The sequence below is a fragment of the Linderina pennispora genome (genome assembly GCF_002104995.1).
Source record: "Linderina pennispora strain ATCC 12442 chromosome Unknown DL89scaffold_10, whole genome shotgun sequence".
NCBI classification, from domain to species: Eukaryota; Fungi; Kickxellomycota; class Kickxellomycetes; order Kickxellales; family Kickxellaceae; genus Linderina; species Linderina pennispora.
The window spans coordinates 568,185-583,367 of NW_024468258.1; the positions used below are offsets into that span (position 1 = coordinate 568,185).

General features: G+C 58.8%; 7 protein-coding genes across 7 annotated transcripts; 4 read left to right on the forward strand and 3 right to left on the reverse strand.

Moving 5' to 3' along the window:
• Positions 1–349: 349 nt before the first annotated feature.
• On the forward strand, positions 350–2,470 carry DL89DRAFT_208696 (kinase-like protein; the record flags this gene model as incomplete). The annotated part of the gene is made up of 4 exons (XM_040884141.1): positions 350–487; positions 533–892; positions 1,769–1,910; positions 2,328–2,470. Coding segments are annotated over 4 exons (783 nt in total), but the record flags the coding sequence as incomplete, so codon positions are not given.
• Positions 2,471–2,989: 519 nt separating this feature from the next.
• Positions 2,990–4,000, forward strand: DL89DRAFT_31670 (flavo protein WrbA). The gene has a single exon (XM_040891071.1). The coding sequence runs from the start codon at positions 3,341–3,343 to the stop codon at positions 3,947–3,949; it is 609 nt and encodes a 202-aa protein (XP_040742147.1). The 5' UTR covers positions 2,990–3,340; the 3' UTR covers positions 3,950–4,000.
• A 423-nt stretch (positions 4,001–4,423) lies between these two features.
• DL89DRAFT_215024 (50S ribosomal protein L17) lies at positions 4,424–4,771 on the reverse strand (the record flags this gene model as incomplete). Its single annotated transcript, XM_040884277.1, has 1 exon — positions 4,424–4,771. A coding segment is annotated over one exon (348 nt), but the record flags the coding sequence as incomplete, so codon positions are not given.
• Positions 4,772–5,049: 278 nt separating this feature from the next.
• DL89DRAFT_268840 (uncharacterized protein) lies at positions 5,050–6,757 on the forward strand. Its single transcript, XM_040888059.1, has 4 exons — positions 5,050–5,794; positions 5,852–5,932; positions 5,957–6,495; positions 6,583–6,757. The coding sequence occupies exons 1-4, from the start codon at positions 5,132–5,134 to the stop codon at positions 6,662–6,664; spliced, it is 1,365 nt and encodes a 454-aa protein (XP_040742149.1). The 5' UTR covers positions 5,050–5,131; the 3' UTR covers positions 6,665–6,757.
• A 1,839-nt stretch (positions 6,758–8,596) lies between these two features.
• Positions 8,597–9,246, reverse strand: DL89DRAFT_294231 (uncharacterized protein; the record flags this gene model as incomplete). Its single annotated transcript, XM_040890492.1, has 2 exons — positions 8,597–8,754; positions 8,898–9,246. 2 exons carry the CDS (start codon positions 9,244–9,246, stop codon positions 8,597–8,599), a joined length of 507 nt encoding a protein of 168 aa, XP_040742150.1.
• Positions 9,247–9,309: 63 nt separating this feature from the next.
• Positions 9,310–9,764, reverse strand: DL89DRAFT_294232 (uncharacterized protein; the record flags this gene model as incomplete). Its single annotated transcript, XM_040890493.1, has 2 exons — positions 9,310–9,445; positions 9,529–9,764. The coding sequence occupies 2 exons, from the start codon at positions 9,762–9,764 to the stop codon at positions 9,310–9,312; spliced, it is 372 nt and encodes a 123-aa protein (XP_040742151.1).
• A 2,847-nt stretch (positions 9,765–12,611) lies between these two features.
• On the forward strand, positions 12,612–13,439 carry DL89DRAFT_275390 (uncharacterized protein; the record flags this gene model as incomplete). The annotated part of the gene is given in 4 exon segments (XM_040889299.1): positions 12,612–12,664; positions 12,690–13,026; positions 13,052–13,294; positions 13,314–13,439. The coding sequence occupies 4 exon segments, from the start codon at positions 12,612–12,614 to the stop codon at positions 13,437–13,439; spliced, it is 759 nt and encodes a 252-aa protein (XP_040742152.1).
• Between the last annotated feature and the right edge of the window lie 1,744 nt (positions 13,440–15,183).

Below are 15,183 nucleotides of genomic sequence, written 5' to 3' on the forward strand. Positions count from 1 at the left end.
GTCGGGCGCCAATACGCCTGATTCGACACGCACTGGTCTGAGCTTGACCATGTCGCCGTCGCCGACCACGTCCGAGACTCCGGCCCGCAGTCTGGCAGGCACCTCGGTGAGTGGGGCGTTTGAGCCGCTACGGGAGGAGTCCGAGGAGGAGCTTAGCGCAGCAGCCAGCAAGCGCCAGAGCCGGCTACACTCTGACTCGGCGCCGCCCGAGCACACGACCAGCGCCAACATTGCAGCCGAGTCGCAGGCTGACGGGCCTGCAGACGATGACGGAGGAGCAGTGCATGAGACGCATCACATGGCAGTCGACTACGATCCGCACACGGGCCGCAAAATGATCAACCAGTACATGATCATCCGCGAGCTGGGTCGCGGTACGCACGGCAAGGTGAAGCTGGCATTTGACACCGTGACCGGCGAGTACTATGCGATCAAGATCATCGACAAGGAGTCGCGCGACAAGCGACTGCGTCCCAACGCCGCCCGCGTGCAGCAGCGACCAGCGCCGTATGCAACCGATGGCAAGCACAAGCGCAACCGCTCGTCGCATGGATACCTGCGCATCGACATTGACAAGATGGAGAAGGTGAAGCGCGAGATTGCAATTCTGAAAAAGTGCAACCACCCGAATGTTGTGCGGCTGCGCGAGGTCATTGACGATGCACATGCGCGCCGCATCTACCTTGTCATCGAGTACATGGATGGCGGCGAGATTGTGTGGCGGGACCCAGATAACCTGCCTGTCATGTCGCCCGACAAGGCCCGCTCGGTGTTCCGCGACTTGCTGCTGGGCGTCGAGTATCTGCACTACGTCGGTATTCTGCACCGCGACCTGAAGCCACAGAACCTGCTGTGCAACAAGCAGGGCAAGGTCAAGATCTCGGATTTTGGCGTGTCGTTTTTGAGCCGCCGCATGAGCAAAAACAATTTGAAGCAGGACAGCGCAAAGGGGGTGCCGAGCAAGCTTGAGACTGTTGCCGAACAGCCGCCATCCAGCTCGACCGTCCCGTCGGTGACTGTCACCACCGCTGCAGACAAGGCACGCGACTCTGGATCGCGGGTCTACAACTCAGTTGGCAAGGCAGCCTCGCCGCTGCGTCCCCTCGGCGGCACCGCTGCGTTCCAAGGCATCATGCTGCACCGCTTCGCCTCCCAGCCGCAGATGAGCTCGTCGCTTGTCCTGCCTAGCGGCTCAGTCCTTCACCGCAAAGGGTCGGCTGCGTTCCGTGGCAAGGGCCTGATTTCCGATGGCGCCAGCAGCAGCGGCGCCAGCAGTATCAGTGGCAGTCTCCTGAGCCGCGAGCGCATGGCAGATGTGCGGAGTCGCCGTGGTCGCCAGCCGCGGCAGCAGCGGCCGTTCAGCCAGTCGATCCGGCACAAGTCGACCATGGGCATGACTGACGAGTTTGGCAATGCACAGGCCCCGCCTCCACAGAAGGCGCCCGCGATGCCGTCGCCCGTCTACAAGCTTCCGCCTGAGCTGTCGTCGAGGGACTCGAATGTGTATGATCCGTTTGATTCGTCCGACTCTGACGAGTTCTTCACATCGTCAGACAGCGAGAGCGACTATGGCGAGGAGTTTGCTGAGGGCGAGGGCCAGTTTGGCGGCAGCCTCGATAGCGGATCCGATTCTGAAGACGGCATCGTGTTTGGCGCCAGCAAGCCCAGGGCGCAGGAGGAGGATGGGGATGCCAAGGTCCCCGAGACAAGTAGGCTGAGCTCACCCAAGAAGGTGGCAGAGGAGGAAGAAGGGGAGGAGGAGCCCAAGGGTACGCTTGGCGACATCAAGGTCGAGTACAGCGAGGAAGAGGAGGAGCGTGAGCTGGCCAAGACTGCTGGCACGCCTGCTTTCTTTGCCCCCGAGCTCTGCTGCACCGCCGAAGAGCTGACTCGAGTTCTGAAAGAGGACCGTGCGCGCCGCCACGCCCGCGACCGCCTCACCTCGCGCGACCGCTCGGTCACCGCGCCCACCCCCGGCACTGCCGTCCAGCGCAGCTCCTCTACGCAGCCGTCGGAGGCCGGGTCTATCTCCAAGAACGACGACGAGTACGTGCGCCCAGCCTCATGCATTGACGATAGCAGCGCTGCCAAGCCCAGCAGCACACCAGCTCCGGGCATTTCCTCCGACTCGCCGCGGTCGCCGCGGATGAAGCGGCAGTCGACGATTGCGTCGCTGCTCACGCGCCCGTTTTCGTCGCGCTCTTCGGTTGCGTCGCGGCCTGAAAGCGCCAGCAGCTCGCACACGCACTCGCTCCGCGCCGATGACGTGCCTGCGGATGCGCCAGTGAGCCCTGGTGACATGAGCGGTGTCGACGACCCGCTGCCAGCGAATGTCATTACGTCGGCGATCGATATCTGGGCCATGGGCGTCACGCTGTACTGCCTGATTTACGGCCGCGTGCCGTTCAGGGCGACGACGGAGTTTGAGCTGTTCAACATCATCCCGCGCAAGCAGATCGAGTTCCCAGAGTTCCTCGAGGTCGAGCAGGCCGAGAGCTACGACAGCTTTGGCGGTGAGCCTCTGTCGTTCGGTGCTGCCGCCAGCGAGGATGGCTCGCCGCCAGAGCCGCAGCACAAACGCATTGCCCTGCCGCCCGTGGACCCGCATCTGCGCGATCTGCTGACGAGGCTGCTTGACAAAGACTTCCGCACGCGGATCACGATCGAGGAGATCAAGAAGCACCCGTGGGTAACCATGGGCCTGGACCATCCGACGAGCTGGGTGAAGGAGACCGATCCAGCCAAAAACCCCTGCGTCAACATCACCACGCAGGAGGTCGAGCAGGCATTGGTGCCGAAGCAGAACCGCAGGAGGCATGGGTTCCGGGCGTCGGTCAAGCGCAGGATCTCGATTTTCTCGTCCAAGCCGCCGCAGCACCAGGAAGGCAAAGCCACCAAGGACAAATCGTCCCTGGACTGGCTCAAGATTTGGTAAACAAAAGTGCTACGATTGAAAATACACACTGCCCTGCGATATGCTAACTTGAAACCACACGTGTGGGACTGAGGGCCGAGGTGGGTTGGAAAATGGCATGCCCTGGCGAGAAAATTAGCGAGGATACACGGGATTGGCCGAGTATATGCACACTATACACCGATTGCCTGTTAGTAATCTCGCTTCGCCCGCTTAATAATTCCCTGCCTGCCACTGACTAATTGTTCACAAGGGGGGCTTTGGCAGATGTCGACATTGCAGATGTGCATGTCGCCCTACTTCGCATCCCTCACCCTCATCCGAGCCTGCCTGGAAACAAGTATTTAAACGGGACCACCTCCCAGCATCACTCCACTTCCTTTGTCACACAAACTCAATACCACATCTTTAGTCTCCAAACTTGAAATGGCTCTCCCCAAGGTTTTCATCATCTACTACTCGACCTACGGCCACGTCCGCAAGCTCAGCGAGTCCATCAAGCAGGGTCTCGATAACACCGGCCTGGTCACCACCGAGATCTACCAGGTTGCTGAGACGCTCTCTGACGAGATTCTGGGCAAGATGGGCGCTCCGCCCAAGGCCGACCACCCGGTGATCACCGCCGCGAAGCTGGCCGAGGCTGACGGCTTCCTGTTCGGTATCCCGACGCGCTACGGTACCGCGGCCGCCCAGATCAAGTCGTTCTTCGACTCGACCGGCCAGCTGTGGGCCAAGGGCGCCCTGCAGGGCAAGGCCGGAGGCTTCTTCTTCTCCACTGCCTCGCAGCATGGTGGCCAGGAGACCACGGCCATGACGTTCCTGCCCAACTTTGCCCACCACGGCATCATTTACGTGCCGCTGGGATACAAGAACCCGAACCTGCACATCAACACCGAGGTCGTCGGTGGCTCGCCGTGGGGCGCCGGCACCGTTGCTAATGGTGATGGCTCGCGCCAGCCGTCCGAGCTCGAGCTTGAGATTGCTGTCACCCAGGGCGAGGAGTTCGCTAAGGTTATCGCCAAGCTCGCTGCTTAACTTGTTTAGTTATCTCCAATATACTATTGCCTCCATTACGCGACATAGATACATGGTACCGATAAATATGATGTATTGAAAGGGGGGAACATGTACCTTGCAGCTTTCCTATGTCTACTCCATGGCCGGAGTGTTCTCGGGCCACGTCTCCTTCACAAGGCGGTGGATCTTCTTGCCAGCTTGCCGGTCCATCAGCTTCTTCGCATGCTCGGCGTCGGCATCCACGTACTCCTGAACCTGCTGTGGCGACAGCTTTGCATTCCGCATCATCTTCTCCAGCTTGCGCGCAAACCTCTCCTTCGAAACCTGCTCGCCCAGCGCCCGCTTGAACGCCCGCTTATCGGCATACGTGCCTTCCTCCGCCTTGGCCGGCTTCAGCGCCTTGTCGACAATCTTCGTCTCCTCCTTCAGCTGCATTGTCGCCAAAGACCGGATCAGGTAGCTGAACGACACCTCCTTGTGCGGCTCGTCGGGGTTCAGAATCTCAATCACCGCCATCGGCGCATGGTCGCCCTTGCGGTTGCCGATCGGGATCACGCGCGTAAAGCCGCCCGGGCGGTCGGCGAACCGCTTCGCATATGTGTCCATTAACAGCGGAACCACCGCCTTCGGCTGGTACAGATACGCCTCGATCTGGTGCCGGTCGTGCTCGCTGCCGCGCTTGCCCAGCGTGATCATCTTGTCGGCAAGCCGCCGGAGCTCCTTGGCCCGCGGCATTGTCGTCTCCAGCCGCCCGTACTTAATTAGATCCGTCGTCAAATTGCGCAGCACCTGGCGCCGCAGCGCAGAGTGCATGTTCAGCTTTCTACGTACGCCGCCGTGCATTTTCAAAGAGTAATTTCAATACGGACAAAAAGTCGAAATTGGTGACAGGAAATTCGAACAGAGAAGCGCCTGCTTACGATCGGGCAGGCGAGAAAAAAGATAGCCGCTACACCCAGCTAACGAGACCGCTTTTTGATCCCCAGGCTGATCATCGGTGATTGCCTGATCCAATTCTGGGAAAACCACAATTCTGTTCATTCGCGCTCGCGTTCTGGTGGCTGCGCAAAATGGCCAGCTATAAAAAATGCGCGGTCGAGTCTTGGGTAGTTTTCCAGCCAGTCAGCACAGACATCGCTTTTCATCTTTCAACCATTTTGCTTTTTTTCCTCTTTGCTATACCAGCAACCTTTCTTCGTCATGGCGCAGTACAACGCCCCATCATCCGTAGCCGACGAGAACAGAATGTGTGGGCAGTACACACCAGAGGAGTTCAACAGGATACAGATATCCCTAAGCAAGAAGCTGGGACCTGAACATATCAGCACCCGCCGCGGTGCAGGCAACGTTCGTCTGTCATATATTGAGGGTTGGCGCGTCATCAGCATCGCCAACGAGGTCTTTGGGTTCAACGGCTGGAACTCAAAGATGCTGAACATGACCGTGGACTTCATGGATATAAACCCAGAGAATGGCCACTTCAGCGTTGGTGTAAGCTGCACCATGCGAATCTCTCTGAAGGATGGCACATACAAGGAAGACATCGGCTATGGCATGATTGAGAATGTCAAGTCCAAGGCCATGGCGTTTGAAAAGGTCAAAAAGGAGGCTGTCACAGATGGGCTCAAGCGCGCCATGAGGCAGTTTGGCAATGTGCTGGGAAATTGTGTGTACGATAAAGACTACTTGAGGAACGTGACGCAAATTGCAAAGCAGGCGAGAGGGAAGCCCTTGGGCGATGCCCTGTTTCGGTACAGCGACCTGGAAGGCGGTTTGGCAAAGGATGCTTTGGGTGTGAACCCGAGGGGCACACCGTCGTCGCATAGCAATGAGTCTACACCAGCTTCATCTGGCACTGGCCTGGTGCGACAGCAGGAGCTGGCACGCTCCAGCCGGGTGCAGCGCAGAACCCCAGCTCAGGCGTACCCAACGCCCCAAGCAACAGCGCAGCAGGTATGCGATACTGAGCGGCGCTCAAAAGCCCAACCTTTGATATTTGCCGTTCCATACTAATTTAACTATCAGACTGTAGCAGCAGCGAACAATGATATCGACGACATCGACTTTGATATGGATGATATCCTGTCTGGAATGGACGACTTTGTGGGAGAGCTAGAGTCCAACCGCCCGATCATTCCTGAGAGCCCGTCTTTTGCCGTCGCCGACAAGTCGCCTGTCCCGTCTCAGCCGCAGCGCCAGATCCGTGCGCCAGCCCAGTATCGTCCCCAGCAGATGCATACGCCAGCGCGTCGGGCATCAAGTGGCAGTCATGGAAACACCCCTCAGTCATCCCCAGCCACTACTAACATGACGAACAGTGGAGACGGTGCGCGCAATAACGGCACTGGCGCTTCATTTTCACGCATTGCTGCGCCAAACGCCAATCAGTCAAGCGCAGCACGCAACTTGAACTTTCCGCCAGCACATCCTGGGGCAGGGCCTCAAGCAGCAGCTGGCATTCCGCAGCAGCGTTCATCGTCATACACTAGTAGCACAACCAGCCAGCAGAAGTCGTTCTTGGATATCAACGGATTTTCACCAGCGAGGCAAGTGCGGAGTGACAAGTACGTGTACTGCCCTCCGGTGTTGCGTGTCGACATATCATGGCAGTGTTCTATGCTAATTCTCTGCTCTATTTTTATACTATGTAGTGGACAAGGAGCCCAGCAGATGCAAGCCAGCCCAGATTCAGGAGCCCAGGGACCGACCAAGAGGCGCCATATCGATGAATGAATACGTGCAATGTTTTTGCTGTCAACTTGTGTAATCATTATTGCGAACAGCCCGCTTTTCATTTTTGTTTCAGAATAATATGCGTGTAATGCCTTGTATGTCTATGGTGAATGTTAACATCAGCATATTGTCAAGCGCCAACATCAATGTGAGCCCCTCATTGCACGTAAGTAGAGTCTACATCACTACGCCGTTGTTTTCACTTTTCTAGTTTCATTCTTTATAAGGGATACACTCTGCTGAACAGGCGGCAATTCACAAAACCGAGAGCCATTCAAAACTAGTATTGACCTAGGAGATACCAGCAGCAGATGCTGCCTGTTGCACCGAACACATACCACGTATAGAAGCTCATAATATTTAATGCACAGCATCTGTTCAGCTTTTGGACAACTGAGCAGAGGATTCCTTATTTGCGTCAAGTGCTTTGTTATACAGCCAATGCTATCAACATTGCTGGGCATGTTGCACTAGAAGCACACGCGGCTTGCAAGCGTTCCAAATACATAAACCACGATCCCGCAGACATAGCGTAGAAACCAAAGTTGACAGCACTACAGACAGCAGCCTAGAGTTTTCTGTCCAACTGTAAAGCTGAATAAAACTGCCTATGATAATTGTTGAGTATCTGGACAGTAGTTGCAATGAAGTGTTGCTTGCATGGGGCTGACTTTTAAATGACAAGTGTCTTGGCTCGGTGTCGTGGTATTCTGATGTGCTAGATATACAGCTGAGAAAATTAGTCTAAATCCATGCTCGTTTGCTCCTCCTTAGATTCCAATCTTTGGAGGAAGGTGAAGGAACCACATGGAGTTGTAAAAGGTAGAGGGCATTGTGTGCGTTCCATGCTCGCCTATCATCCACCAAATTCTGTCGGCCAGCTGGTTATTCCTATGTTCACCAGATAGCACATTTGTGTTTTCTCTGACATTTTGCAATGTGCCGTTGCTGAGCTCACTGTGAAAGCCATATGCGGTGGTGGCCAACGCGGTGAGCTGCATTTACTGCCGGACAAAGTGCTGGGGGCCACGCACTGCAGCTCCAGTTCTATTTCTGGTGGGGCCATCGCCGCAGCTCGGAACAAAAATACCATTGTTCGTATGGAGCTGCAGTGCATGAGGCCGTCTCTATTGCCATATATGCACATGTGCAGCGCATGCGATAGGAGGAGGCGAACAGTGAAAAATCAGGGCATGTCTCCGCCTAAGCCGCCGGGAGCTAAAATGATGGCGGGCGAGTAAAATCTCAGCGAAACAGCAGCTCCACTTCCCTATAAAACGGGCACGTCTCCTGCTGAAGCCAAAAAGACTCCTCATCTTCGCAAAAAAACTCCTCCACAACTCGATACTTCTGATACCATTAATACTGCTAATACGCTGGATGGAACTGCTACAACCACATCCTGACCCTGTGGGCGAGTAAAGCCACCTGGTGCCAGTTGCCGACGAGTCGGGGGTCGTTGCCTGAATAGGTGACGTTCACCGGTGGGGTGGACTGGCCAGTGTGTGCTGGTAACAAGCCGTCTTCAAGGCACATATACTACGCTATATCTGTTGTCAACAAGCCTCTGCACCATCGCCTGTTGCATAGCATGCAACTAGTAGCGACCACCATCTACTCCAGAACATCTAATAGCCGTCTAAAACCAATGCTGCGAGAACCACTTTCAACTGTTAAACCACAGAATCACTAGCCTTGGCTCTCCAGGGCACAGTTTGTAAATATAATTTTCTAAAGCTTTTGATACGTGTGCTTTTTGATCTCAGAAGGATATGCATGGTAGAAAGCACATGGCATTGCCCTGACAGGTGGGTGCGTGCGGTTGAAGTAAGAGTGGTAGCATGCTTTATTTCAGGTTTGAGGTGTGGAATTGGGAAGAAGGACATCGAAGTCAATAAAGTACACGAGGTAAAGGCGTGCCTCTGCTGTTGGTCATAGTGGCAATGTATCGGCTGTATGCGGACCACCATCGTTGGCCACCGCCACACGGCTGTTGGCAGCGTGGCCTCTGTTCGTCGCCGCTGCCAATTGTATGCCAATGCTCATATGGGCGTCAACACTGCTGGTCGAGGGCGCACCAATATCAGTGCCTGGTATGACCACGAGTCTCGCATATGACACATGTGGTGTTGCTGATGGCTGCACATCCAGAAACATGCGCGTGTCAAAGAAAAAAGAAGCAATTCTATTCAACAGTAGACCATATAGAGCGCTCTGACGACTATGAGAATACCTGTGTCACCGTACTTGTTCGCAGACTTGTGCGATGCTTCCTCAAAGTCCTCTCGAGACCGGGGGAAGTCGTCGCTGGTCAGGGCACCACCGCCAAAGCTGTGTGACTCACTGCTGCTTGCGCTGCCGTCGTCCCGGTACGCTGGGCTGCGGTTATCGTTCATTTTGTCCCACGCGTCCACAAACTCGTAGGCAGTGTTCCTCGATCCGCGAGCTTGCTGCTGCGAGTTGCCGCTTGGCTGCTGCTTGCGCAGGCGTTCCCAGGCGTCATCATGGCGGACTGTTTGCCTTGCGGATCGAGTCCCATGCCGACTGGTTGTTGTTGCTGGCGGCAACAGCACCGCTGACATTGTATACAGGCTGCTCAGCGTCGTTGTTCTGAGGAAGCGTCGTCAAATTTGTAGTAAAACGAGTCATCGCTCCTGGGTCTGTGCGCGCTCTTCCGGGGTCAGCGATGGCGGCAGCCCGCGCAGATCAATTGTGTGCTGCGCCGGCTTGGTCTGGCCGAAGCTCTGGGTGGTCTGGATCCACGCCCCGGCTGCGCAGAATCTCACGAGTAATGTCCGACATCGCTGCTGCAATGTGCGGGTACTTGTGCTCGTTAGACAGCTCCTTCAGGTTGGTGACCTGACGCATATGTGTTGCCGAGGCCGAACAGGAACGATCCGTTGAAGAGGATCATGAAGCCGCGCATTCCAAGCGACTTGTTGCGCCTGGACAGCAGGTAGCCGATGCCTACACCAACCGCACCGCCTGCGATACTCAGCAGCCGCTGGCGAGTCTGCGCCTTGGCTAGTGCCTGCTGCTCGGCCTCTGACAGCCGTGCCTTCTCGGCCTGCCGGACAATGACGTCGAGTGGGCTGGGCATTTGAAAAGCTGTTGAAGCAGTGATTTAGGTGAATTGCAGAGCAGAGCGCGGAAGAGGAGGCAAAAGAGAGATTGTGGTTATCGCCGAGCCTGCTGCCCAACCGGAGCGCGGAAAGGCGCTGGGTTCATCAGCGCTGCAATCGTCACTCTTCAGCTCCACACTCCCGTTTTTATACCCCCTTTTCTCTCCTCATCGCGAGAATGGCCGATTTGCGAGTGGACAATGAGAGCCTGTATGGCTCGTCGGTGTACCGCGGCGGGCATTTCGCCGATGACGACCGACCTGCCCGAGTACGTGCAGCTGTGCAAGCGCCTGTTTCCGACGCTGGCTGGCTTCGGCCGCCGGACCTTGACGCAGCCGACCCCGAGGAAGAGGAGGACACGGCGCGGTACTTCAAATACCTGACCGGGCTGCCACTGCCCTCGCTGAAGATGGAGCCGACCCTGGTGCAGAGCGACCTGCAGCGGATTTCAAATGAGCTGACGGCACTGCTGCTGAACGAGACAGGCGACCCCGACAAGCAGCCGCCAAGGGTCCAGCCAAGCCCGGTGTTCGTCCGCTGCCAGCTGCTGTGGACAGTGTACAGGAGGCAGAGGGCGGGCACATCTTCAAGGTCGTGCTAGGCACACACCAGCAGGCAGCGGCGACTGTCGATGGGCTGTCGCAGTCGCTGGCACAGGCACAGGAGATTCTCCCGGGACTAGAGCAGGCGTGCGAGGCGTTTACAGCGTCGATGGCCGAGCTGGACCGCAAGTCCAAGGTGGTGCAGAGCGTGCTGGACAAGCAGGACCTGGTTTCGCGCATCGTCGAGCTGCCGCGCGTCATGCAGATGTGTGTTGCAGGGCGGGTACTACGAGGAGGCAGTCGAGATCGCCGAGCACGTCCGCGTCACTGGCGACCGCCTGGTGCAGGATATCAGCGAGGACATACAGACGCTGCCTGGGTCCAAGGTCGAGTCGCACCTGACGCCGGCCAGCAAGAGCCAGCTGGTGCAGTTTGTGAGCACAATCCAGAAGCAGGTGCGCACAGAGTTCGAGGGCATGGTGCTGCTGCTGTGTCGCGAACTCGGATACACACATACGCCGGCATTGGCATCAGCACTCGGCATGTCCCGGTCCGGCACCCAGAGAGACGACGATGGGGGCACTGCTGGAGCGCAAAAGTCGCCTGTGCTGGGCGACAGTGGCACCAGCGGCTACGAGCGGTCGATGAGGCGGCTGTCATCGGTGGCCAAGATCGTGGCGATTCTGCGCAGCATCGGCATGTTCAGCGAGAGCGAGCTGCGGCTGCTGTTCCTGCGGGCGCGGTGGCAGGCGTGGAACCAGACGGCCGACCAGCTGAGCGGAATGGCTCCCCAGCTGACACCGGCGGGCACTCGCGACGTGTCTGTCAGCTCGTTCGACCAGGCATTTGGGCAGTCGTCGTTTGCTGGCAGCCCGCCGGCTCGGGCGCGGCGTGGATCGGGCAAGGATCTGTCTGCGAGCGAGACCACAGCGTACCTGACAAAGCTCATCGATGCCTTCTGCTCGTGGCTGGCCGAAGTCGACATGCAGTACCGGACGCTGTTTGCCTCAAAGAGCCCGGTAGCGCAGGCTGGAGGGCGGACCCACGACCAGTTCGTTGATCTGGCAGTCCACAGCATGCAGCAGTTTCTGCCGTCGGTGCTGCCGCTGCTCGAGCTGCTTGAGGATGCGTCGGCTATTGCTCGGCTGGAGACGCTGGTTGTCGCGCACGGGCGCACGCTGGCACGCAGCGGGATCGATTTCCTGACGCCGTGCCTGATGGAGGTGCTGCACGAGCGGGCGTTTGCCAGCGTGGTGGCGGGGATCGAGGAGGCAGTCGCTGGGGTGTGCCAGACTCTGTCTGCTCTGGCCAAGGGCAGCGCGGAGTCGCGGTGGGACCAGGTTGCAACCTCGACCCGGCCGCCCCTTGGGCACGCGGACACTTTGGATCTGAAGGAGGGCTCGGACGCATCGCAGTTCTTGGGCCAGTTCCGTGTTTCGCCGGTTGGACTGCTGCAGTTCCCGCTGCTGGCCAAGCTGCTGCACGCCTTCCGCGACGCACTCCATGCGCTGCGCATCCTGGTCATGACCGGCGACGGATCAGATGCCAGGGGGCAGCCAGGAGCCAAACGAGGCCGTGGTGCTGCTGAGCATGGTGGCGACGGTGTTTGAGAGCGAGCTGATCCGCGTGTCCCAGGCTGTCTCGGAGCTGTGTGCATCTGTCGTTGGCTCGGACCACGGCGGTTCCGAGACCGAGAGCCGCAGGCAGGCAGCCAGGGATCTGTGCGTCGCATTTGTGTTTGGGCTGGCACGCAATGTGTCGGAGACATTCGAGGAGGTGTCGACGCTCAACGACGCAGTGGCCAGCCTCGGCTTCGGCGGGGCAGACTCGGCGGTCACGCTCTACTCGCCGGCTATCTATGCGCCGCTCACCGGGCACATGGGGCGGCCCGCGAGCACTTGATCTGTGCTGGCTGTTCGCTGCGAGCCACTAGATTGCGGATTGCAGCCGGTTCCCACGGTTTCGGGGCATAGGTGGCCTGCGACTTGAGCCTCTGCCGCCGGTCTGCAGATAGCGCCTTTCTCTTTTCTGCGTTTGTATTTTTCTCAATTGTCTACGTTTCGCCAATAAGCCATGACCGTCTCGCAGTTGCTTCGCAGTTCGTCCCGCCTGGGCGCCAGCACTATCCACAAGGTATGCGTGCGCCAGCGGTCCGTGCCCGCCTCTCCCTTATCTCTGCTCTGCTCCCTTACTAACTGTCTCTCGATTCGTGTATCTACGTAGCGCATGATGTCCAGCTCGGTCAACAGCATCAAAAACGTGTGCGTGGTCGGCGCTGGCCAGATGGGAATCGGCATCGGCCTTGTCGCCGCGCGCGTCGCCAAGCTCAACGTGCAGTTCGTCGACAGCAGCCCGGCGCAGCTCGAGAAGGGACTGGCGTTTCCTGGACAAGCTGCTGGTCAAGGACATCGGCAAGGGCAAGTGCACGGAGGACGAGCGCTCCGAGGTCAAGGCGCGCATCAGCTCGGCCGGCAGCATCCAGGAGATGAGCCACGCCGACTTTGTGGTCGAGGCAGTGTCGGAGAACCCGCAGCTCAAGCACACGATCTTCTCGCAGCTGTCGGAGCGGCTGCCCGAGGACACGATCCTGGCCACCAACACGTCGTCGATCAGCATCACCAAGATTGCGTCGGCAGCCAAGCGGCCCGACAACGTCATCGGCATGCACTTCATGAACCCGGTGCCGGTGATGAAGCTGGTCGAGATCATCCCCGGGCCTGCAGACATCGCAGGCGACGCTCGACACGACGCTGGCGCTGGCCCACAAGATGGGCAAGACCACGACCATGTCGCAGGACGTGCCTGGCTTCATTGCCAACCGCCTGCTGATGCCGTACATCAACGAGGCCATGATTGCGCTGCAGGAGGGCATTGCGTCCAAGGAGGACATTGACACGACGATGAAGCTGGGCACCAACAACCCGATGGGACCGCTGACCCTGGCCGACTTTATTCGGGCTGGACACGTGCCTGGCCATCATGAAGGTGCTGCACAACGAGCTGGGCGACTCAAAGTACCGCCCGGCGGTGCTGCTGCAAAAGTACGTCGACGCGGGCTGGCTCGGCGTCAAGAGCGGCAAGGGCATCTACGACTACCCGGCCAAGAAGTAGGCGTGCCGGTCTCCCATTTCATTTAGATTTCGGATCCAATGTAGCTCTTATCTGTGCTCAAAAGCAGCGAAGCACCAAATGCCGTGCTCTGTATACCATCACCTGCACCATGACTCTGTCGCCGCTCGCCTCGAAACCGCTGTCGCTGTACGTGCACTGGCCGTACTGCTCCTTTCCTCTGCAGGTTCTGTGCGTTCTCCAAGGCCAGGACGCCGGCGCAAGGCGTGGACCACGACCGTGTCACCAATGCGCTGCTGAGGGAGCTGCGGACCAGCCTGGGACCGCACAAGGGCCGGACCATCAGCAGCCTGTACTTTGGCGGAGGCACACCATCGCTGTCGAGACCGGGCGACGTTGCGCGGATCATCGAGGAGGCTGACCGCACCACGCGTCTGAGTCCCGACGCCGAGATCACGCTGGAGTCGAATCCGACCTCGGCCGAGGTTGCAAAGATGCGCGAGTTCAGGCAGGCCGGCATCACCCGGTACTCGATCGGGATCCAGACCCTGGACGACCGGTCCTTGGCAAAGATGGGCCGGCTGCACACGGGCGCTGAGGGGCTGGCTGCAGTGGACAGGGCAAAGGCGCTGTTTCCTGGCGGAGTCAGCTTTGACATGATCTTCGGCTTCGAGGGCCAGACCGTGGAGCAGTGGAGGAAGGAGCTGGGCACGGCACTGGGGCATGCCGACCACCACATCTCGATCTACCAGCTGACGGTGGAGCCGGGCACCCCGCTGCACCGCGACCGCGCTGCGCAGCGCGTGCGGCTGCCGGGCAGCGACACCCAGGCGCAGCTGTACGAGGCAGCGGTTGAGCTGTGCAGCGGCCACGGCTTCAGGCACTACGAGGTGTCCAACTATGCCAGGTCTGCTGCTGCCGAGAGCAAGCACAACAAGAGCTACTGGCGGTGCCACGACTGGATCGGAGTCGGTCCAAGCGCGCACTCGCGGTTCGTGGATCCAGCCAGCGGCAGGCGGGTCGGGACCGTGCGCATCCCTGACACTGCGCGGTGGATGGGCAGGTGCGAGGAGGTGGGCCACGGCACAGCCAAGATCGAGGTCGTCGAGGAGGACCAGGTGAGGCAGGAGGCGGTGGTGTTTGGCCTGCGCATGGCTGCTGGCATCGCCGACTCGCGCATTCCGCCAGCTGTCGGGCGGGCTTTTGCTGCGGGAGTATCTGCGCATGGATGCTGTGCACGCGCTGGCCGCCCAGGGATACCTGTGGCTGGCCGAGGAGACCAGTGGCATGCGGGTAGCGCCCACCGAGGCCGGGCTCGCTGTCATCGACAGCATCCTGCTGGACATCCTGCCGTAGAGCGCAGCGTGGGCGATTGTCGCCTTCTGCGATGCGCGGCACGTGATTGCGCCTGCGCCCACATATGAACGAGTCAGCCAGCTTTCACATGCATTTGGCGCCAGTCGCAGCAGCGCAGCAGCGCGCTTTCAAGAGGCGGGCAGACTAATGAGAGCATCGCTGCTCCCCAGACTGGGCTCTGGACGCCCGCCTCTTGAAAGCGCGCTGCTGCAGCTGCTTGAGGTGCGGGATAGCCTTCCGCGTCTGGGCGGAGTGCCTGGGACTCGGGCCAGCTGACCACGCAGCGCGCAAGTGCGGCAGGTGCGCTCTGCGACCGAAGAAGCAGTCCCCTTCCCAGGCTCTCCTCCCGTTACTTCTCGCTCCAGCGCTTTCCAGCCTTCCTTTTTTTTTTCTTCCTTCTCGAATTCCAGACGCTGCCTTGCCACTTTTG